The sequence below is a fragment of the Micropterus salmoides genome, unplaced genomic scaffold, assembly GCF_014851395.1.
Source record: "Micropterus salmoides isolate LMB-PRFRI ecotype aquatic unplaced genomic scaffold, ASM1485139v1 Ms_hic_scaffold_11, whole genome shotgun sequence".
NCBI classification, from domain to species: Eukaryota; Metazoa; Chordata; class Actinopteri; order Centrarchiformes; family Centrarchidae; genus Micropterus; species Micropterus salmoides.
The window spans coordinates 18,869,743-18,894,925 of NW_024040152.1; the positions used below are offsets into that span (position 1 = coordinate 18,869,743).

At 43.7% G+C, this 25,183-nt stretch overlaps 1 protein-coding gene across 3 annotated transcripts in view; it reads left to right on the top strand.

Moving 5' to 3' along the window:
• Positions 1 to 24,670, top strand: part of creb5b (cAMP responsive element binding protein 5b) — a 41,822-nt gene extending 17,152 nt beyond the window's left edge. For all 3 annotated transcript variants that reach the window (XM_038711666.1, XM_038711665.1, XM_038711664.1), the window contains exons 6-11: positions 8,365 to 8,491; positions 9,731 to 9,841; positions 21,004 to 21,327; positions 22,551 to 22,778; positions 23,406 to 23,514; positions 24,516 to 24,670. In XM_038711666.1, the coding sequence (XP_038567594.1) occupies positions 8,365 to 8,491; positions 9,731 to 9,841; positions 21,004 to 21,327; positions 22,551 to 22,778; positions 23,406 to 23,514; positions 24,516 to 24,670 (1,054 nt within the window). The remainder of the gene's footprint in view (positions 1 to 8,364; positions 8,492 to 9,730; positions 9,842 to 21,003; positions 21,328 to 22,550; positions 22,779 to 23,405; positions 23,515 to 24,515) is intronic.
• Positions 24,671 to 25,183: the final 513 nt, after the last annotated feature.

Below are 25,183 nucleotides of genomic sequence, written 5' to 3' on the forward strand. Positions count from 1 at the left end.
GAATTTCATCCCCTTGGAGGAGCAGCAATCACTGCCAGTAACAGAGACTTTGCTGGGCCTTCGTCACCTGAGTTTACCTATCATTAAAAACTCCTCACCTTGCTAAAGCACAGACTCCCCACTTCACTTCTCTTCACAGTTCTTTATGATCACAAATCTCTCACGGATTTGTTGAGAGACTGGTAGTTTTACTGCTTACACATACAAAGAAACACATCACTTGAAAGCTAGAGCTGGTTTGCCATGTGGTGAGAATGGCACATAAGTCTCAACTACAATTATCTGTTATCTGTTAATTATCTGTCATTTAAGGCATTCCCCAAGCTGTGCTTGTATGTGCTAAAAGGAGTCACTTTTTTACTTGTACGATGGAATCCTAACACATGAATAGGATGAGTAGATTCACACAAGAGAAAACTGATCTGGAAATGTTCACATCAGCAGGAAAATGGGTTGAGGAAACCCCTACACTGAGAAGCAGTGCTTCCACAGGAAACCATTAGGGCCAACCAAAGGCTCCGTTCACAGGGTTTCTCCACAGGAACTTCCTACACACAGAACAAGCTGGACACTTCACAGGCTGACTGTGCTCTGTCCAGATTGATAGTTAGGGAGGGTCAGATCAGTGGTTCCCTATGACGCCTGGTATAATCATCCTGTTGTCATAACAACCAGAGACACAATTAAGAAACAGTTATCCTTGTCATGAATGGAAAGGTTTGTGGATGTGATCATCGCAGGCCTATAAGTCTTTTAATCTTGATGCACTTTATGGAGCTGTGTGGTAAATATGTCTCTGAATAAAAAGAAATCACCAAACAAAGTCAGTTTAATCTCACTTCCATCTGCTTCCTTCTCGGCCCTGCTGAACGCACAGTGTGAGCATCCAATGAATTAGGATAACAAGTCATTTTCATTGCTCCACAATGTTTACCAAAGAGCTTTGAGGCTTGGAATCAATTAGGATTGGCTTTCCTCAAGTCCATTTACTTTAGGGTTGAGCTGGGCCTGCAGCTGTGAAACCTGAGGACCTCTCTCTTTTTCTCTCTCTCCTTCTGCTCTGAGTCCCTAAACAAGGTCTTTGGGGAGCCACACTGACACAAACCAGTGTTAAAACCAGGCATAAGAAACAGCCAGCAGATCTTAATGTCATGGCTATCATTATCATACAAAGGGAAGCGGTGTCCAACAGATTTGAATGCTTTCTGCGTTTCAATTATAAACATCTGTTGCTGAGTTATGTCAGAGTTAAATGCGTTGGACATTACTAGTCAACCATGTGAGATACAACATTCTGTGTAAACCTCAACCTTTTGACTCGTAAGAGGAGATGTGCGGGTATGGGTGTGGGCACAAGGCAATAAAAATGACATTCTTCTACTCTGGCTCAGTAGAGGAATTCAGCCTAATTATTTCCATTACATAGCTCAATAAACCTGAATGCAGTTGGATTAAGTGAGGAATGATTATAGGACAGATAAAATATCGACAGATCGACAATTTAAGATGACGATGTGCTTTTATTAGCTAAATGGGAACTGGGTGAACCTAAAAAGTAAAATCCTCAAAACCGTTGATGTCAGCATCTAACCAAGACAATATTTCTCAATTTTTCCTGAATTATTTAATTCTTACACAAATGTGACATGAACTATTCCTTTTACTCCATACCATACATACAATTAGTCCACTATACTGATTTGCAGTTTGACATTTAACTTAACTTCTGTCTTAAAATCTGTCTTGTAATGCACCAGCCCCAGGCATACTGTGTGCAACTAAATTTGGCTGTCACATCACCGTGCAAAGCTCTCTGAAGGAAGTCAATTTGTGGTTTTGTTTCCCATGTTGCTTTAAATGCACACTATTCACACCTCAGAGCCACCAGCTTCATGCTGTCCTTGTTTTTGCCTTTAAGGGAAGTAGCACAAGTAGATAATGGTCTGCATGTCTTCTAAGCTGCAGGGTTTCATGTAAAGCCCAAGTGTAGGGTGACACATTGGTGCAAACTTCCTGTGTTGTCTTAAATTTTGTGAGATGCTTATTGATTATTTAGGAGCACTGGGTAAAAGATTTGAATATATTTTTGCATGATATAGATAATGATCTTCATATCAATCAATCAGTCTTCACATCTTGAAAACAAAGGAAATGCCCATGCAAATGCAATCTGTGCATGGTCGGTTGAATACAGTATATTTTAATGATGCAATATTCCGGTGTTTACATATATAATGTATATTATATACTGATGCTGTACACTTAATTGATGGAAATGCAGAGTTGCTGGTCTTTTTTATGATTTTGATTCCAGGATGCATTGCATATCACATTTTGTTATTGCATAACCCTGCTCCCCTTGCATGCAATAAAACAACTCTGCTGATTTCAACACCCATTGTGCCAGTGCCAGGTCAGAGAATGACCTCCTCTACAGAGAGTAATGGGCTTTCCATGGACAAACTTTGACCTCATGAACTTCACAATTTAAACAAAACTTCCTTTATTATTGTTTATGATTAGATTGCATTCAGAAAGTGGTGATAAGGAGGGAGATCCGTCCTGAGTGCAGAAGCGCGGAATCTCTACAAAATGCCTGAGGTTGTGTAAAGTGTAGGGCTAATGAATGTAGAGTAGTTGCAGGTAGAGAGAAGATGAGAACAAATAAGGTACAGAAAAACAAAGGTATACAGTATAATTAATTACAAAAAAGGAAGGAGAGAAATAGAAAGAGAGAGAATGCAGGATGTACATCTGACCTGAATTAAGATGAGCTCATTGTGTACTGCAGTGGGTTTAATAGTGCATTTGTAGAGGAACGCCCAGACTCTGTTCCCTCTCATTCCAGCGGGGCTGTGTCATCCCTACCCCGGGGCCACCACACATGCAGGCTCCTGCAAAAGCAACTCACACACAGGGACATGCCTCACAGCTCTGGGGAGCACAGGGATCACAATGCAGGGAAGTGTGGAAAAGGGGATCAGAGGTGGACAGAGGAGAGGAAGACAGGGATCAGAGGTGGATCGAGGAGAGGAAGAGGGGATAGGAGGTAGATGGAAGAGAGGAAATGAAGGATCAGGAGGGTGGAGGAGAGAGAGAGAGAAGAGAGGCATCAGATGTGAGGTTTTCTACCAGGATGGTGGCTAGTCCGTTGGAGGAGAGGATAAAAGACATGTCTGTACAAGGCAAGGAAAAGATACATCATGTTTGGGGCATGGAAGTATGGACAAAACTGAGATTATGAAAGAAAAGTGAGGATGGAAAACTGAATGAGAGACAGAAGGATGAGGCAGACAAGAGACAGGAATCAGGTGGCTGATGAGAAGGAGAGAAGTCGGCTAAGGAGGAGGGGGACATACATGCTAATAAGTAGTCATGTTTTGATGAAGATATGAAGAGGGAGAAGGATTAATTATCACTGAAAGTGAAAGGGGCGGTCAATGCCAAATGTTAAAACACCTGTTAGGTGTTGCTGACAGATACCAGTTTAGCTTGTAACAATATGACACAATTGTTGCTGCACAGTTTTTTTTCTGATTCACTTGTGATAGGAATGTACTGACATGCTTTTTACATGAGTTGAAAACGAAAGACAACCCATCTTTGCTGTCCCCAGCCAATGACGTCTTATGAATCAAAACAATATCATATTTGGTGAATAAATACCGCTCATAACTAACACTCACGCTAATTTGTATCATCCACCACCATTTCTCAACTGTGCTTTGGCATGGTTTTACTCAGCTTGAGGCACCCTAATGTGAGGACACCCCATCCCTGATCCATCCCAGTGGAGCATCCATCCCTCCTCTAGCCCACTAATAAAAGTCAGCCTGTGTCGTAACCCATTAGAGCTGATTTATTTGATCAGATTCGTATTATTTCCTCAGTCCAAACCCCATGGCACTCTCCTCCCACCAGTGATTAAAGGCAGTAAATCAGGGGCAGGTCCTGTGTAGTGTTTACTCAGAGAGCCAGGCAGCTGCAAGCTGTTTGAGGCCCTTGTTTCTCCCTCTGTTTACCCTCGTTCCCATGGCGACTGCACCACCGTCTCCCGAACGTCTGGAACTTAGCCCTGGGCTGCTTTGGTTACGTTCAAAAGTTTTTAGCTGCTGTGTCTACCCAGAGCTCGCAGTGACTTCACCCAGCGAGGAGTGAGCGCAGAGATGTTGGAAGAGTCAAGGAGGGAAAGAGAGGGAAAAGCGAGAGGAGGAGAGGAGGGAGGGACAAAATCTAGGGGTGGGCAGGCACAGGGTGGGGGGAGGGCGAAAAGCCAAGAGCATTACATCATTGCTGGAGCAGAGTCAGAAAGGGAAGGATATGAGTCAGTGGACTGAATGCACCTCTCTCCGTCTCTCTCTCTCTCTCTCTTTCTCTCGTTCTTCTTGGATGGCAGCCAAGCCCCTTGTGTTTAAGTCCCCAGTACTTGAGTTGGGACTGTGGGGATTGGGACAGTAAAGCCTAGTGTGTGGAGACTGCAGGATTTGTGGGTCAGAGCAAGCAAGTCCATCGGGGGCTGGAGTTGAGGTGTGGGCACTGTGAGGGATCCAGAAAAGAGTTATAGAGGATTAACAGGACAATGAACCGTTGTCAGTTCTGCTCCATCAGAGAGAAAAATAGCAGGATAACTTAGGGAAATAGTCTATGGAACAAGAGATAAAAAGCAAAAAGAGGGACTCAGGGAGGGAAGAAGGTCTAGCAGTGATGTCATGGTGGAGTGAAGGTGGGCGGGAGAGGTGGAGGGGTGGTGCGGTGGTGGTTCTTGGGCGGGGATTGTGGAAGAGAGCTGGGCTGAGAGCAAGGCACTCAGTAATGTGAGAGTGCAGGGTCAGGACTGCAGAGTGTCTACCTGCTCTCCCCTGGGGCCCACAGCCCAGGCTATTATCAATCCCCTCAGTGGAGCCACAGCCTGTCATTATTCACTCACATATACACACACACACACACACACACACAACTTCATGAACATTTACACGCCGGCACTATGAACATGGATCCACTAATCCACTGTACACTCTGGTGTATAATGTAATCACAAGCAAACAGATGTAAACAGAGAAAGCAGGAGAGAACTAAAAAGAAGAAACATGTTTTGTAAGACCTCAATTAGAATGCTATTAACATATGTATATGCTAAAGCTGAAATGATACTGAAATAATTAAAAGTATGTTGATATGGGCTGCAACTTACTAACTACTTTCATTATTGATTCATTAATCTGCCGAATACTTGTCAAGTGCCTACCATAAGTTCATAAGAACCCAATATGACATCTTCTTTATTTTAACTTAAATGATTATTTTGGTTATCCCAATTGAATTTCCTAATCGTTTAATCAATTAATCATTCAACATACAGTAATGCATATAAAATATTTATAATGTCACATTCATAAGTGACTGCTGTAACAAAATTATTACATTCATTAATAGTGGCTTTTTGCCTGCAGTCACTCTGTAATGTCTATTTATCAGCAGAGCCAGCACAAAGATGAGTTAATGCTCAGAGGAACAGATTTGTTTTTCCTCCCACTGGACAAGCAGGTGACGGATACAGTGTTCGTCCTCCCCCTACTCTGTAGCAGGTGAGCACTGCTAGCAGACAAGCGCAGCAGTGTAACCTGTACAAGCTTCAAAGAAAGCGAGAGCCTGACCTGCAACAACCAGCATGTGCTGAGAACCAACCTCTACAAATTATGGACTGTCACAAGTAGCTCTGTGCTTGTGCAATTTATTGTCTTATTTTGAATGAAGACAGACATGAAGTTTGTCCAGGCCTCTTAGTTGGTCAGTTGCAGTCTGATTTAACTTTCCTTATATATAAATATCAGCATCTTACAGCATTTCATTGACCGGGCGGTTATTATATATACGTTTTTTTAATCACCAGTAGAGGAATGGCACACACTGGACTGGAAATAGTTACATACAATTACTTCCAATATCCATTTTTAAAACCTTTTCTGGGCAATCTGTCGGCCACATTACTCTAAATCTAATGGTCTTGGACATTTAAATGTATGACTATATACTGTATTTAATTTCAAGTCAAACTTTATTTCAGACTCACAAGAGGGTTCACAACATTTCATATGTAGGCTATTGCAGCAGTGTTTTCTGGATCTGGATAAGGAATGAGAACATCTCCTCCTAGGGCTGGTTGATGCCTCTATGGTGCTGTTCTCTGACTCATCAAAGCAACACATAAAATTGTAGATCAGTTGTCTTACATGTAGGAACACCAGAAAACACAAACAGTTGACTGGCACTATGCCATCTGGGAACCCGAAGCAGCAACCTCATTGCATCAATTCATTGTAAGCCACTATGAACCTTTGCATACTACTTTTCCTGTGGATAAGCCAATGATTAGCTGTATACACAGGTGTGCAAAAAGATCTAAATAACGAACATTTTACAGTGACATTTGAAAAGTATTTAAATTTACCCCCCCCCCGAGACAGTCAACATGCTGAATAAAAAACAGTTTTTATCTACAAAATCATCAGCGTGTCACTGCCACGTGACTGTTATTTCATCCTCCTGGACGCTGGCAGAGCCTAAACGGAGAGGGAAAACTATGTTGATGTAGCGCGCCGCTACACTGCATACCTCATTGTACTTTCATGACTTTTCCCATGTGGAAATGTTTGGATTCGCGGTGTTGCTCACATGTCAGACGTGCTGTTAAATGAGTGTGATTGTGATAAATTGGGATGTTAGACAGGAATGACACACAGTCAGGGATGGTAATGGTCCTGTGTGTGTGGAGCAATCTATAATGTCTGGAGCGTAAATGCACATATTTAGGTCTGGAAAAATACAGGTATTTATTCAGGTGGGGCACCATTTTCTCCCCCATTTGGCCATCACTCCCTCACTACTCACTATTACGGTAATCCAGGCTATGATGTGGTCAACTGATTACATTAACCCATAGAGCACAGCTAACCTAAATGCTTCTTTTACTCCTTACTAAAGGAAATGAATCTTTATCGACTCATCCTGATGATACTGATAACTAGAGAATTATTGATTCTCCTGAAACAGGTTATTATTTAAGAATCAAGTGGTGAACACATTTTTTAGAGACTGTGCACATGTGAGTGTAGCTGCACCCTGCAGCTGGGAATCACTGTTCTTACAAGCAGGCTTTTGGTGGCAGTTGTATAAATGATGTCACCACATGCAGATGGAGTGGTCTGGGTGTTTGAATGGCTGCAGCCCTGTGCTAGTGACTGTGACAGGACTGTTGTCAGTTGTTTAAGCTCAGCCTGGGCCTCATCTGTACATGTGATTTATTGATGTGGCCGTGAGTGTGGATAGGCCTGTTGGTCCACACACGCTTTTGTGGTGACCTAGGGGGATTTTCTACCCTCAGGGCTTCCACCGCTGTAGCAGTCTCTAAATGCAATTCTCATCATGCACATCTCATGTGGTTGTTATGACAAATATTATTCATTCATCATCACAATCATCACAGTTATTCATCTATTGTACTACATGAAGTGTGCCTGTTTAAAGTGCATCCAAAAACTCCCAAGATGCTTCAACAGTCAATTGCAGCATGAAGACACAGCCACACGCTCTGTTTTCCATTCTGACTTTGTAGCTGCAGAAACAAAAAAAAAGAAAGCAATAAGTTGGAGAAAACATGTGCTCTGAAAAAGCAGAGATGTGAAACAAAAAATGTATAAAATAATTAATCATTTTTATTTTTAAGATTTTCTTTCGTGATCTCACTTTGAAGAATTGCAATAGTTCAAGGGTTCTCTGCTGTGTAATGCTCTTTGTCGATAGCTTCTGCACCAAACATGGTGCTGCAGCCAGCAGGGTCAGGTCCACCATGAACAAAATCCAGTATGACGATTACAGCTTTCCCTCCAGGACTATTAAAATTCAATTAGAGGTCTGTGACAGAGTTGGTACTTTTTTGTTTTGTTTTGTATTGATAATGGTGTGTCTAAAAGCACTGGAAGAAATCTGCAAAGTGGACCTTGAATTTCAACTTTGTTTCTTTTCTGAAACTGCTTCTGAGGTGAAGAGTCAACCCTCAGGCTCACTGATGTATTCACGAGTTTTACTACATCTATAAACAGTTTAAAACCTGCCTGTGAATGATTTGTACAGGTGTATAAACAGTTTTATAACACACTGTAAGGCTTTTTGACGGGCGTAACCGCATATTATTACATATTAATACTGGTATGACATACTGTGTTATCAATCAGTTATTATGTGTTTAAGCACCAGTTATGTTGGCTTAATAGGAGAAGTAATAATTAGCACCATAGTGGTGGTGGTAGTGGTAGTGGCAGTTGGCTCTGAAGTTCTCTGAATGTCTGTCTGTGTGTGTCTTCTCAGGCCTGTCCCCGGCTCTCTGTCCTCATTGCTGCACCTACGAAACAGACAGAGACAGCCTCTGCCAGCCTCCATGCCTGGAACTCTGCCAGACCCAACCATGCCTGGCTCCTCTGCTGTGCTGATGCCTGTGAGTACAAACAACGGCGCACTGAGCACATTCGCTCATGGGTGTACCCACACATGGAGAAGCAGAGTCACTCACTTACAACAGTGTGACAACAGTGTAAAAACAGACTGCACACAAACTATGTAGGTTTGCAGTTTGGGATGTTTTCTGTCACCACTAAAATGATAAATAGAAATAGAATAGAAAGTAGACTTTATTGTACCACTTTGGGAAACAGGGAATGATAACAACCCAGAGAAAGCTCCTCATATCAGGATTCTAATGATACAATATGTGTTCTCATTGTAATACAAGACAGCCTGTGTTTATGGTATGGGAAAAAAAACCACCCATGTTTATTAAATTAAGAGCTAAGCGATATTTGGTGAAGATTGACGGTTCAGGAAAGGGGTGCAGGTTTGGGTGATATTTTTACACAAAACACACTTAGTGCAATTAAGGCTGTGTGTCAGGTTCTAGGCCCGAGTCTCTGTGGATGAGGGGGGGGAGCGGGGGTCAGGCAAAGGGGGTTGGTGAGGGGCCATTCCCCATGGAGACCACCACACCAATCAGAGTTCAGCAGCTGGGAGGCCACAGCGGCTCACACATGTATGCATGCAGGCTCTCACACAAAGGTTTCTTCTTTCCTGCATATACTGCTCAGTGAGCACTGCTCACATCATCACCCTGCACAGATGACCTCTCACTCCTGTCAGCTCAACCAGCTGATTTCCTTACATTCAGGTTTTAGTTGTGACACAGGACCACACTGACCACGGTACCTCAGAGGTACACACACAAAGACAGATTCTAACGCATTCATACAACTAACGCACACCTAATAACAGCTTGTTCACCTTAATAGCACATCTTGCACCAAGGGGTCTTTCTGACACTCACTGCACTATTATCAGAAACACACACACCCTCGTTGCACCAGCTTCCTGTGTTAAGTCCCTCTCTGCTTGCTTCCTGTTTTGGGTCAGCTCCAGTTATCATCACACAGAGCTGTGCACGGGGCAGCCTGTCATGTGAAATCAGTATCTCATGCTCTCTCATCTCATCCCCCACAGCTTACTGTGCAGGAAAATTAGTCTCACACGTTCAATGCCAAAGCTTCTTTGGTGATAGCATCTTGTTAAGACATAAAAATCCCCATGTAAAGCATAGATCAGAGCTAAATAGAAAAAGGGTTGTATTATGGGAATAATATGTATACACTTGTGAGTATGACTGATATCCTGTTGTTATACTCTTCAGATGGAGAGACAAATGTCCATGGGCTCCAATATGATGGGTATGCAAGGACCCACCCACAGCAGCTCTTGCTCTTCCACTCACATTCCCTCCATGCACTCAGAAGCCAAACTGGTAAGTATATTATGCATGTATTCACATGGATACATACACATTTATGCACACACATACACAAGTGCACACACTCAAGCTCAAAGTGTTGCAACCTCGCTTTTCCACTGGTCTGTGCCAGCAAAGCTGTGCTCTTAGGTCTGTGTGGATTTCATCATTTGGTGTGTAATCAAAGCTGTGTCTGAACCTGCCAGTGCAGCACTGGAGACTCTGACTGGAATAAAGAGCCCTTTATGTGGTTGTGGCTGGGCTGCCCACCGACTGCCTGATGTATATCTTAATGTACAGAACATGTTCTGTAGGTCCTGCAACTTGTTAGCACTAGTTTAACACAGCAGGGAAAAAATCAAATGACCTCATCCTTCACAAAGCAGGCAGTTAGAGCAGTGGGAATGAGACGTAGCTGTGAGAGGAGAGAGACAGAAAGGACACGGGCTTTGAAAGTTAAATAAGAATAGAAGACTGAAAGACGAAAAAGCAGAAGAGAAAGAAACCTTACACTTTTTTTTTGTTTTGCTAATACTGATGCCAGTGACAAGCAGTATACCTTTGATTAATGTGAAATGGATGAACAGTTACACTCTAGGTGATATGAACTGATAAGTACTGTAGCAACATGACCACCAGCCAACCTTTGTTTTCAAAATAAATAACTGTCATGACTTGGATATCAAAAAAATCACACACCATAATGAAAAGTGCTGGCTGCTCTTTGCGTTTGGAAAGGTTCGCCGATAGCTCAGTTTGCTGGAGAGAAACATCTTGTTGGGGGAGGGAGTGGGGGGGGAGTAGCAGAGGTCATTAGAAGAGTTATTGCTCTGATAGAGGAGAGCGGGAGCATTCCCAGGGCATTTAATTCTCCCTCTTCCTCCTGCTCTCTCAAGATTGATCGTCTTTGTAGTCTTTTGAATCTCTTCAACTGTTCCTATGGTAACACACTGGGGTAACACAATATTAGTGTATTAGGCTTATCTCTCCTCTGGCCGTCATCCAGACACATCTTACTCTTTTTTTTCTCCTCCTATCTATGTAATTGAATTGTAAATGCTCTGTTAGGCCTCCCATAAACATATGCAGTCACTAAATGGGTACAGGCCCCTCGACCATGCAACTTTCTGGTTAGTTGGCCATTCAGACACAATGCACAGCAACCAAATGTGGATCAATTGAGATTCTGATCCCTGATGTCTGAACGCAACTGATGGAATTCCATGATTGTGGACAGAAAGTGAGAGACTAATTGTGTTATCAGGGTGCGATCTCCAGTGAGGGTTTCATAAGCATAGACGGGGTCTCTAATGTCTGTAATATCCGCGCCCGGGCCAGGTCGATAAATACGGCCTCGCTATCGGATAACTGGGCCATGATCAGGCCCATGTGTCCCCTGCGACGTTCTCAATCCGGCTCTAATCTCATTACCCCGACCATGTTGACTTTCCACCAATGGGAAATCTCCGCACTGTAACCCCACACCCCCAAGGCACGGACCTGGATGCACTCTTGCTGCTCAACGTTTACATTGTGAGAGCGGAGAAGGGGATTGAGTGGGCCTTTGATAGACATGAAGGAAATAGAGAGACAGGCAAAGTGAGCAGGGGAGTTGAAAGGCGAGTGACAGTATTGATATTCTGAGACACTGAAAAGTGAGTGAGAGTTTGAAATTGGAAGAATTCTTTGTGAGGGACACGACAGGACTTCTGCTCGGCCTAGTTTCCTTTGCCCCTCTGCACGCATGTATGCATGTATGCATGTATGTCCATATGTGTGCGCTTCTGATGGTTTGATATTTTGTGGTAACTGGAGGCCCTGGAAGCAGAATTAACCCTCCCCTGCCAGAGAATGCCTGCCCAGAGCATGGGCTAATGAAGGCTAATTGATTTTGTGGTGGGCCAGAGCAGCAGGGATGCCTGTCTCTGGTGTAAATAGTTAATGAGCCGAAGGACTGCTGTGGCCCCTTGGGGACTCATATCTCGCTCTAAGCTCTCTGTTTGTGCTCTCTGGATGAAAGACTGTATCTGCATCATTGCCCATTTTTGTTCTTCTCTATCTCTGATTTTCTCCTTAAGTGCCAGCATTTAAGTGGTACAGCAAAGCCTGGTGGTGTAGTAACTGACTTGTATGTTTTCCCTTATTGCTTTTAGCTTGTTGTCTGGGAGTGTTGCTGAGATTGCAATGTTTTATTAGTTTTGGTTCAAGTATTTTTCTTCTTGTGAAGGACTGGGTGCTCATGGTACCGGGTGTGGTTGTGTTCTGCTCTGTTGTGGTCTTGGGAATAGAATGGTGCGTGTTGTGTGCTGGAGGTTGTGGGATAGTTGACCCTCACAGCATAGAGGAAACGCTGCAGAGAGGAGGCCAAGTTCCACAGCACGCCGGCCAAAGCATTACATCAAGGCTCACAGCCAGTCCTCCACAGGGCCTTGCGAACAGTCATACACACGCACACACGGACTGGTCCAGCTCTGTGTCATCCTCCTCGCATGGTGTCACAGCCACAGGCATTCATACACGTAGGGACAGTCAGGTTCTTAAAAACAAGTGACAAATGAGATGTACACACATGCACAGAACACATGCACATATGTGGAGCAGGGATGAAAGAGAACTAGAATATTTTACTCAAGTAAAAGTACTGTTACTCACAAAAGTAAAAATAAAATAACTAAAAATGTACATAGATAAAGGTAATGGGGATGGGGGGTGATGGGGTGATAATGCTAACTTTAACCCATAATGACATAACATTGCCGTACTGTTCACAAACTGCTATGCCAAACTTCCCAGGAATGACTGCACCTATCACCCCCTGACACTCAGCCAGTAAACATTTACATTTAGAACATGTACGTTCAATGTGTCAGCTCTCAGGACACAGACTACACAAAAAACAACAACTTTATTACAGTAATGAGAATAAACGTAATTTGTTACTTCCACCCATGACGTTGGAGATTCACATACTGTACTATATAAACGCATACGTGCATACGTGCATACTGGCATACGTCCACTGTATTGTCCTCTGAAAACCTTCCTCTCTTGCTCAGATGGTTTGATATTGTTGTTTGTATGATGAAAGACTTTTATTTTCATTTGTCATCTGTAACAAGGGAAGTCCAAACAAACCCTTATCAAGCTGGTTCTAAATGACATCTGCAAGTCCCAACTATGGGACATGACTCAGCTCATGTCAGTGGGACCCTTTTTTTAAAGTGGTAGAATTCAGCATTGTTTTTGTGTCCCTTTTAAATGAGCTCCATGCTTTCCGCACATCCTGCTTGCCTGCTAATGTCAGACAAAGGGGCCCGTGTATGAAAATGTGTTACTTATTATCTCCCAATTATCTATTGTTTACATTGTTACTAAGGACAATAAATTTGTCACTAAGCATCAGGCTAGGTGCTGAGTTTTTTATGAGGTAAACAATACTATATGTTCCTTCACTGCAGCTCTCTTGGCTGCGGAGCTGGCACTAAATGGGTGGATGACATAATTCCTGGCATGCTCTAAATGTACTCCTTTTTACTTGGGGAGGGAAAAAAACAGTGTGTCTCTTAAAGAAACATTTCATAGGACACAGGAGGACCAATAATCAAAGTGTTTCTGTAGCTTTTTACATTTAATTTACACAACCTTTGCTGTTCTTATGTTTCAGTATAGTTACAGACTTGCAACAGGCGTTCGGCCTAATAGGCTTAAATATAATAAAGTTTTGCCCTAAACACAAACAACATTTGAAAGTTACATGCATATTCTGTTCAGAAAATCCAAAAAAAGAAAACTTGTGAAGCAGCAACAGATGTGTCAGTTTTCAATTCTGCTACACTGTGATTGATTGAGAGATTAGCTCAGTATGAAGTAATTTGTAAGCAGTTAAACCATTAGCATACATGGTAAGCCTATTACGTGTTCCATTCATTTTCCTCCACCGTAGTAGGGGAGCACCTCTGGCTAAACCTCTTGTTGTGAGGAGGAGCAGCACACACAATAGGAGTCTTACTCCAGGTTTTGTAAGCAACATCTGTATGAATGGTGGCATTGTCAGGGTATGATGTCATTGGAGAGGGACGGTGAGCTAAGAACACAGCTGAATCTGCAGGCTGCTTCGCTGAGCTCCAGAAAACGTGTATGTGCACTGTATATGTTTGCGTGCATGCTCACTATTATGTGTGCAAATGGCTCGCTTTCAGTTCACTGGCACCCTCTCTGGCAATCATTGTCCATGGAGTCAAAACACATCTGTGGACTAAGTGGGGCAAACTATGAAGTTAAAGTGTGCACATAGTATTTGATACAGATCTCATACACACATATGTGTGATTAGTAAAGTAAACATGTGGATGTGCAATATACAGCAGTCAAACAAGGACACAGGACGCAAGACACAGCAATATAAGCTGAGATACAATTTTGCATAGAGAGAGCAGACAATGTCGATGTTTTGGATGCAAAGAAGGTTTTGTTGATGATAAACGTATGCTGTTTGTCTTTATTGCTATGGAGGCAAGGGGTTTCAGCAGAGTGGAGTGCAGAACTGAGGAGCTGCTGGAGGAGTCTGCCAGTTTATCAGTGTTGGACACAGACCATAGAGGGGCCCCTCTCTCACAGCTTCCACTCTGTTGCCAGTGCCAAAGTGTTTGGTTTGTCTTAACAGAGACATACTGTATATAGTAATAGTAAGTCAAAGGTAAATGGACATGTTTCAAGATGTTCTGTCTCTCATTTGACGGGCTTTGTTAGTCCTATTCACCTTTGTTGTAATAATGAACAATGTGTTCAACCACAATCGCCCCATTTATACACATGGCTTTCACGGGTTAATGTATGCCATTAACACAGTGGGGTCTGCATCTTTAGCTCCACATGCATCACTGCTGAACTATAGAATAATATTAGACCTTGTTTATATATATTTGCTAAACACAATCAGCAATAATATGCAGTTTTCACATTAGAGAGTAAACCTGGCAAGCAATGTGATATAATTTGTAAGATTTATTTTCTTTTCGACATTATTAAATAGCACTTTATACAACAGCCCCTTCTGTGATCATGTTCAAGTAACTATTAAGACTTGGAAGAGCAGAATTTATGGAGGCAAACGCTAGAAGCCACTGCCATTGTCTACTATAAAGTTATATTAAAAAAACTGTAATCATTCTATTGTACTTAGATTGTAAATTTGTAGTTAACCCCATGTCAGAAATAGGGTTTTGAAACCAGGTCAAATTACCTGCTTTGAGCCATTTAGAGTAACATCCGGACAGGTAACGGTCCGTCAGTTGAACATTGATAAAAAGCAAACAAACTTTTAAAGCTGAGAGTTAAAAGTTGACATTGTTAAGCTAATATACATAAAATTCTTTAAGGACTGTGTGTACAGGTACATTTATATTTGCGTGGTTATGTGTGTGTGTGTGTGTGTGTGTGTGTGTGTGTGCGTGTGTGTGTGCTTGTATGCCTAACCCTCTGCATGTCTCTGTGTGGTTGGGGTTACAGACGAGGGTAGCAGTTGTGACCTAGAGTGTCGCATCTGTTTGTCTTTGGATGACTGCGTGTTGTTTTAGCTGTGCTGATGGGAGGTGTATGTGAAGGCCATTTGGTCATGGTTCAGGGCCCGTGAATGGGACGGGGCTCCGGTAGAGCCAAGCTTGGGTAAACCTGCTGCCATCACCACACGAGCCAGAATTAACTGGTCCAGCCACCATGAGCCCCCCTGGAGCCTCTGAGCAGTGAACTAGATACTCACTGGACTCCAAAATAACTGGAGGGGTGATTGGAAAAGTCTGTTGGGTCAGAGATTTTCAGTCTGATAAAGTGTAGTCAATACTGACCAGTTAGGTCACTACCTCATCTCTCAAACCAATTAATACTTACAGGTTAATCTTGAAAACTTTTATTTTCTACGTGTCCTTGTTTGTTCTAAGCATGGTGATCAGGGTTAACAACCTTCCTCTTTTTACACTTCTCTTCTTCAAAAGGAGAAGCGATTGCTCCTCAGTCATTTTCAAATGTTGGAGCATTTGAAAATGACTGGTGTCTTAAGAATGTGTGATCCTAATCCAAATCCAAATATATTGTTGATACAATAAATATAATAGTATTAATTATGACAAGACAAGGTCTAAATGAAACCTCCAAACTGTGAGTTAAGGGGAAGTTAAGGATCCTGCTTCAGCCAAAATACACAAGAATCTGACGTTGGTTATTTTAAGCCTCTTTGAAATTATGTTTAATTCAAGTCATCATATTTCAAGTTACTTTAATTATCATGATGACACAGAACTTGCCTGTTGCTTTTGATGCCACAAATTGAGACATATGTTAGTGTTTATTATTGTATTCACACTCTGTCTGTCTCTCTCACGCATTCTCTGCATTCAAAATTGTGGCAGTGGGTGTAGTGATAACAATGTAGGCTGCACTAGAGCAGGGCTTTACAATAGAGGGAACAGTGGGGATATACAGACTGGAGTCAGGGGCCCATCCATTAGCTTGACAGAGTGGAGAAGCTGCCAAGAGTATGAGCGCATGCTTTGGAGCATGCTCCTCAGTGGGCGTGTGTCTAACTGCGCCCGTACTGCCACGGTTCCTCCGAGCACCACCAGAGCGTCGGCTCTGGCCAGTGGCCTATGTCCATCTCACCGTCTGTGTCTGGAAGGAACCACAGGGAGGCTCTGTTCAGCCCGGCTCTGATCAGCTTGGCCCAGAACCTGAGAGAAGACGGGGGGGGGGGCGACATTACAGCCCAGCTCTCCCATCAGACTGTCTGCCTTGCCGTTCCCTGAGGAAATCAGTTTAACAGTCCCCAGATCTTGGCAAGCAAAGGGAGAGGGGGTGGAGGAACAAGGAAGAGGTGTGAGAGAGAGAGAGAGAGAGAGAGAGAGAGAGGGGGGGGGGGGGGGGGGGGGAAGGGGGATGTTACTGCTTCTCTGGGCGAGAGGGAAATCTAATAAAATTGAACTAATGGGGGTTTGGAGTTTTAGGGCACAGAGAGTGGGTTTAGCCGACAGGCACCGGTGGGTAGTGCTGGTGGTGGAGATGAGGAGGATGGAATTAGATCCTCTGAGTGCTTGGCAAAGCAGCAGAGCCAAAGTCCTGCTTTCAGCTGCAGATGGCGAACCTGTGTCGGGTTTAGAGCGCGAGTTAGGGGGCCACAAAAAATACTGCCAGGAAAATGACAGCTGTGATATATTATGCAATTTGAAAATACTGTGTGCGTACACATTGATCACTGTGCTGGTGTTGTGTTAACAAAAGGCTGTACGACACAGACAGAAGCTTTAATGTTTCTCAGTGGACTCTTTAATTTGAAGCGGAAGATCTCCATTTAAAACCGTGATCTTTTTGCACTTAAACTATGACTCTGCAGACTAGTTAAATCTTTCTAACCTACTGTGAGGCGCCTGAGGGCCACAGGTCCCCTGATAGTACACTGCTCCACTTTTAAGGGGAATAAAAGTGCTCACCCTGACCTCACTGGGTTTGATTTACCCATCCTGAGGCGGGTGTGGTCTCCTCCCTTTGTACCTGCTCCGTGCTCTTGCTTCCTCCACCCAGGGTTAATAGATATGAAGTCATCTGGCGAGGAGAAACCTGAGTGTGTTCTCAGGATGTGCCCAGAGCACTCACAGGGACATCACTCAAAGCCCACCGTGTCAGAGAGGAAGCAGCCATTAATAAATATCATTAATGGGTGATCACCTGGTATCTGTGAAACCACATAAATGAGAGACCTAAAAAAAAGAGTGGGAGTGGAGAGATCAGGGGGCAAAGGTCTGCGAGGTGACAGTCCCCCTCTGGGCAAAAGGCTGAATCAGGGATGGTGTTTTAACAATGGGAAATCAATAGGCTTACTACTTTAAGTACACTTACAGAATGCATGAAATGTAGCGTCAAATGCATTACATAAATATAGGCTGCTAGTTTATAGATTTATCCTGGTAGAAGCTGACATGTCTTTGTGGTGTCATGGACTGCTCATCCTCTTGTTGTGTCTTTGCTGTGTTTTTCCAATTTCCCACAACAGCGAGGCAGACAGTGGTAGGACAGACTGTGCCATCCCATCTGTGTGTGCTCTGTACTGCCACAGGCTAACACCTGCACTGATTTAATGACTGTTTGCTGCAGCGACCATGTTGCTGCAGGAGAAATGTATACGTATGTGTGTGTGTTATTAGAGTAAAATGCATGTGGTAGTTAAGTTCTTGTGCTCAGCACAGTCTGGGGAAATACAACCATGTGTTAAAGAGTCATTAGGGAGCTGATGAAGGTGTTTAAGAATCACAGCCTGCTCATCATCGCTCTGCTAACGTCCCGTAGCTGCGTCACTGTGGTTCTGGATACAAAGACTTAAGTTTTGGCCGAGCTGGGTTTAACTTAGATGGAGTCTCTACTCCAGATGGAGCAGTAGCAGGCACTTGTGCAGCTTCAGGAATAAGTGTATTTCACGGTAAGAGTTTTCTCTTTTGACACAATGCCATGGCTTTTTCTTTAAACTCTACTATTTAATTTGAGTGTGTTGATATAATGCCTGACACTTATTTAAGTGGTCAGTTGTTTTTTCTTGCTGTATGTTCATTTATCTCTTGGATCTGTTTGTTATGTGGGGTAAGCTTGGCTTCAGACATGTTGTCTTGGTTGGGGCAATATAAATATTAACCTGGGTTGCATCAAATTTTATTTGGTGAAACCAGTGTGATCTTCACTGTGTGCATAGTCCTTTTTTTTCTTTCTTTGTTTTGTCTGCATCCTGTTTATAACATCACCAATGAGGGTTCCCTGAGTGGCCCCTCGGCTCTTTGACCTGCCTGCGTACTCTGACACTCTTGGGCCTCCTCGAATGCAGGCTAATTCAATTAATAAACAGATAGTGCTGCACTGCCAGCTGGAAAGCTCTCAGAGACACTGATAAATGAGCACTCGTTGTCTTGGGTTGATGGTGTGTGGGGAGGAGACTTTAGAAGCCATCTAATCTCCCCTCTCTCCCCTCTCTCACTCTCTCTCTGTCCCACTTCAACTCCCTTTTACCCTTTCTGTCCTTCTCCCCCGGCGCCTAGTTGGCAGGGAGTCAGGCAGCCCCAGATGCGCATCTTACTCACGCACACAGACAACTTTACTAGGGCCTCAGAAACATCAGGTGATTGCCTGCTCTGTGACTTAAGTGGCAGGAGATTGTCAAACCCTGATTGGTTTTCTTCTTTCACAAGGGGGGTGGGCCTCACCTCCCGGGTGCTGACTGACAGTCAGCGCTGTCAGCCTCAGAATTCATCCTGTGAAACACGGAAGACGTCCTTGTCAACACCAGTGACTATGATTGAGATCTGTAAGCTTGTTTAAATGCATTTTCTGTTTAAGTTGCATGTCAACTAGCTGTTTGTTATTTCTGCATGTTTAGACCATGCCCAGATAGATATCCAGTACATAAACTGTCAGCATATACAGACTGTAACTTAAATAGTAACAATGAGAAATAACAACATCTTAAACTAAGTCAGAGTCTTCCTCATTGCTGCATGTTGTAAGTCTCAGTGTGACTGTGATGTTGTGGACAGCTGCAGGCCTGTGTCCGCCCGCTGTGTGTTAGTGTAGAGCCTGCGGTATTTTAACCCCTGTCTCCCTGGTCACAAAGAAGAAGGGCTGTGGCCCCTGAGAGCTGTGCTGACGAGCTGTGGTGATGGCGATGAAGGGGGGGGTTAGGGTGATAAGCTGAAGGAGATAAACATTAAGAGAGCAAATTTAAAATAACATTCATAATGAGGGCCAATAGACAAAAACAAAATCATGTAGCTCCAGAAATGTAGTGCTGTTTCACTATGTCAGGCATCCCTGAAAGCCAAAACAGGCTTGGCAAGGTTGTAATTTCACTGTGCCGGTTTCATGTACAGATCACACGTACTGTGTATGGAAAGCCAAGTGAAGACACTAGACTACAAACACATATATGCCTTTTGTAAATATAATACAAACCTAAAGGGTATGCTATTTTTTGACTGTCCCACTTCCAAAATGATTTATTTGACTGTATCTCCTCCCTCCTGGTAAAAAGCTTTCCACTCGTGGACAGTGTGAGAGAGGAGTGGAGGGCTGATGTTGTGTTGTGGTCGTGTTCTAGCGTTGTGATCCAGACCAGCTGGATGCCATTCCCTATGGGAATCATGAATGTGAAGCTTGTTAAAAGATATGGAGCCCTGGACACGGCGTGGACTTACTGACAGCAGCTGGGAGAAGGGGGAAGGGAGCTGAGAGAGGAAAGAGCACTGGGAAAGAGAATAAAAAACTTTGTGGAATTCACAACAGTAGCCTTGAAAGGAACGCCTTTGTTTTCAGTTTTGCTGCTAGCGTCTTGCTAAAAGTGACAAGTAGACTAATTACAGACTAAGACTGGACTTTATTTAAGTTCATTAAAGTATTTATTCATGTCAGCAGTGCACTGTGTAAAAATACGTGCGTTAATGAAAGTTCCAACACTCTCTCAACCTTTTATTCCTAAAGGGGTTTCAAAAGTCATGAAAGGGTTCAGACATTGATTTCTTTTATTTTGTCTAGGTTTCTGTACAACAGATGAAGCCTGAAACATATTTTGGCACTTGTATGTTTGGAGTAGGATTTTTTCCTGGTCTTGTGGTTGTCTTTATGTGATGCCCAGAAAAACAGACTCTTGAGGAGGGGTGTATTCAGTAAACACGAACACAAACGTACCTTGAGAGTGCCTCTCTCTGGTCTCCCTTCCAGGCCGCTCAGAGAGACTTGCTCAGTCAGGGTTAAGTAGACCACATGGTTAAAGCAACAAACCTCCTGCTGGGTCAACAGCAATGGAGCAGTCTGAGGCTCACACCTTGCCAGCAAGCTCATCTCACGGGCAGACATCCAGACACACACACACACACACACACACACACATAGAGGAGAGAAAGGCTATTAGAATTATGAAGAGGAGGGACTAGTGGGATGGCAATCAGGAAAGGTAAAGTGGGAGAATGACAAGAGTGAAGGAGAGACAGAGGACACTCTAAGTGGCTTTGATTTGTTCTCCTGACATATGGATTTATAGAGCTATTCATCATCTCATGAATCTGCTCTTTAACTGTTGACAATCAGCACACTGACAGATGAGAGCATGTGCAAACTGGTAAACACTGTGTTTGGTGTACATTTTGTCCACTCAGAGGCTGAAGGCTGCACTTTCACACCACCCGGGTGCCATCGCCAACGGCAACATGAACTCCATGGGCCACATGATGGAGATGATGTCATCGCGGCAGGAGCAAGGCGGCCACCATCACATGCACTCACACCCGCACCAGCACCTGCAAGCCCCTCCCCACGCATACCAGCACCACGGCCATCACCACCACAGCCAGGGCCACAGCCAGGGTGGACACCACCACCCGCAGGGACACAACCCCCATCACAACTCCCACAATCCCCACCTCCATCCCGGGCACCCACACCAGACCTCACCGCACCCTCCAATGCACTCTTCTTCACATGTAAGCAAAGCACATTCCTGGGAGAGCCGAAGCTTTCAGACAGCCCAAAGGCAGAACCACAAGTTCAATAACACATTAACTACATTGCACATTAAAACCTTTCATATAGCTAGAAGCCACTGTATAGGTACCATGACTAAAACAAGGCAGCGCTTTAGAAGCCCTTTGAGCGGTTTTGAAGTTAGCTATTAGTGGTTTAGTATAGAAGTGTAGCTGAAATGATGCTTCAAATTCACAGTAAGTCAATGGACGAACACAATTTTCCCTTGCTTCAGCCATAATGCCAAGTAGTTTCCTGGCAACCATCTCAAAGGTAATTTTTTCCTTTGAGGTTGGTCAGCTACAGGTCAGTGTGGGATGCCTGCCATGGAGGGAAAGGGTCATGAAGAGGCTATTATAAAAGATGCTCAGGACTGTCTTCTGAAAATTATGCTCCATGCCATCCTTCTCTGCCAAGCTGCCATTACGTGGCCACAGCATGCTGCAGGTGCAGAGCTTTTATTAATGCTATTCCTGATGATGAACAGGCTACTAGTACTGTAACATCTTAGCTCTGACTGTATTTGGTTTAGTTTTAAATAAAAGTTTGAAAGTATTGCCCACGGCATTAAAAACAACATGATGTGAGACACTCCTTGCATTGTCTAGCGACCTCTGCAATGCTAAGCATTTATAGGAAAGTCCGACATCAAGAAAATGCATTTCACTGTATGCTCCAGATGTATCATTAAGGCATTGAAACAACACTCTCTGTAGGCATAGCGGCCACTAAAGCAGCTTGGATTTTCCATGGTTCTCATAAAAATGGTAATGATCTGAAGACTGAAAACACTTGACTTTGCCAAGTATATGTCAAGATCTGTCAGTGCACGTATGGTTTTAGAAACAAGTCTTTTGACTATGTCTGGTGGTGTTAGTCTGAGTGGAAGTGGGCGGTGGAAAACGGCATTCTGACACCTCTTTAACAAGGTGGGCATGCTGGTGAATCAGCCCAGTCACTCACTTACTCTGTCACTCCTGACGCCCACGGTCCGGCTCACAGGGCACGTGGCAAAGCCAAATGTTTTTTTTGGGGGTAGTTGCCAGATATGGAATAGCTGCAGGAGGTAATGTATAGATGCTTTTTTTTACGCTTTGAGGGCAGTAGAGGGCAGTTGAGAGGTGACAGCAATCAGGTGTGTCAGATTGGTTACATCTCCCCCCTCCCCCCCACCGTTTTTCAGATGTCACCTGCAACCCAGCAGATGCAGCCCACACAGACGATGCAGTCTCCGCCCCCCAGCGGCGGCCGGCGCAGGCGAGTAGTGGACGAGGATCCGGACGAACGTCGGCGGAAGTTCCTGGAGCGGAACAGAGCAGCAGCAACGAGATGCAGACAGAAGAGAAAAGTGTGGGTGATGTCATTAGAAAAGAAAGCGGAAGAGCTCACTCAGACCAACATGCAGCTTCAGGTACACAATGAACTTCAGGCGTTACTGCAATAATCCTCTGAACTTCTATGCACAGTACCACTGCCATTCACAACAGTCAGCATATAATTTTCTTATCAAAAAGCTTTGTGATATTATCCCATTTTGCACCAGAGATAGTGGCAGTAAGTTGGACTGATATGGGTTTGACAAGGTTAGTTGGATGTTGTCAGTGTCGGACAGGTATAACAATTTAATGTTTGATAAAGATCTTATTAGTGAATCATTGTAAAATGGATGTAGTTATCTTGAAGTGACTAAAATGGTGACTCAGCGTTGCACTTCCATTAAGGTGGGAGGCTCACAAGAAAAAACAAATGGTAAAAATTAAAGCAGCAGCCCATAATGCATCTTTTGTCAGACCCTACCTGCCTGGTAAATGCCCTCATCTTTCAAACTCCATGTCACACATTTTTAACACAGTTTTTCACTTTAAAAAATGTCTCAAGTCTTAATCCCAATCCAAGATATAAAACAACCCTGATGACCATATAAATATATAACAGTTGGGAATGGGAATACATAGGATAATAACGTAGCCTGCTTTAATTGTGATTCCCTGGGTGATATCTGAGTCTTAAATTGCTTGTGTGTTTTCCCGCATTTCAGAATGAAGTGACCATGCTAAAGAACGAGGTGACCCAACTCAAGCAGCTTCTCCTCACACACAAGGACTGTCCCATCACCACTATGCAGAAAGAGTCCCAAGGTTACCTCAGTGAGTAGCTCAAACACAGACACACACACAATTGGGAATTGGACCAAAAACACACATTCTTCTGTGTTCCTTAGCCCCGCAGTGCAGATAGCCCTGAAAATGCGTCGTTAATTGTCTTGCCAGAGGAAGGGTTTAAACTCTACAGGCTGAACTGTGATGGACACACAGTGACTGCCAAGACTCTTCTCTCCTATGTGCTGGTATCCAGCTCCCACGCTCGCTGCAGGACTCTTCGATTCGCATATGGGTGTTGCACACTCTGGTAGTTTGCCTGGACTGGGAGTTGGTAGTCTGAATCCCATATGAGACTAGTTTTTCCATCTGATGGCACAGAGGCTGCCGAGACACAACGTGAGAAAGACGCCACATTGCACATTGGCATCCAAACTCTCATGGATGCCCCAGGACCTCGCTGATTATTGCACTGTGCCTCAACTCTCAGCCGGGCATGACATCAGAGCCCCACCCTTTGATACGGATACAAATAACATTTCCGTGTAATTAGGATAAGGCACCTCCCTGTGTGGCTTTAGCACAGGAAAATAAGGCTCACATCCATCTTAGCTGAATAGTTCTTTTATACAGAAGAGAGCCAACTCCCAGTCTGGGCTGGGAGAGACTTCCATCGATGAGTCTAGCTTGCGTACAGATGTCACTTTCAATGTGTCCAAAAGTCATCAGGCATGTTTATGGAGTTGAGTGATTCACTATTCCATTTTTCTGTTATTCATCCTATTTAGGGATGACAAGTGTGACTGAAATGAGTGTGCCATGTGTTTGAAATGTATCTGCTAATAAATAAAGCTGTTTTTTTAAATGATGAGATTTGTTCTGTTTTTATTTAGATTTATTTTACTATCATTATAATACAAAACATATACAATTATATTTTGAAGCCTCTGTGTAGAGCTTGAAGATCGTAGTATTTACACTTGTGCGCACACGCTCATATTGTGCACACATGTCGTCCATCCTCAGTGATGTCTCTGCTGTCTCCTCAGGTCCAGAGAGCAGTCCGGCGGGCAGTCCAGCGCCAGCGTGCTCCCAGCAGCAGGTCATTCAGCACAACACCATCACCACCTCCACCACAACCGTAGGGGGCAGCAGTGTGCACGGGCAAACCAACCACCGCACAGACATTAACCCCATCCACTAGGGAGAGGAGAGACTAGAACCCCAGCTGTATCCCCAAACAACCCCCTACTACCCTGCTTTCTGAGGGTTGCCAGCTGCACTTGCTGCCCCCCCCCCCTCCATCAAGAAAAACCTCAAAGGCCTGTGAGGCTGTTCTTTATACAGTAGCTACAGTATGTATTTTTATAGACCAACCCTGTTAATGCGTAAATGTTCTATGGTTTGCCTGTTGTATGTTTTATCTGTTTTTTGTGCTTTTAGCAAAAAGGGAGTTTTGCTAATCCCATGCAGCATTTAAGTGACTTTTTCCTGTTGTGTAATGGTACAAAATGGACCAAGGTGGTCAAGAAACCAGAGGAAAGAGACACAAGCCTCAGACAGTCATCTCTACATGCAAACCTTACATCTCTGTATGCCTGACGGACTGAAATATGAATCAGATCACTATTTGAATATCACACGTGGACAGTATGTTGAGTGTATGCAACAGACTCTGTGAGTGAATAAGTGAGTAGGATGTCGCTGCCTTTAAGTT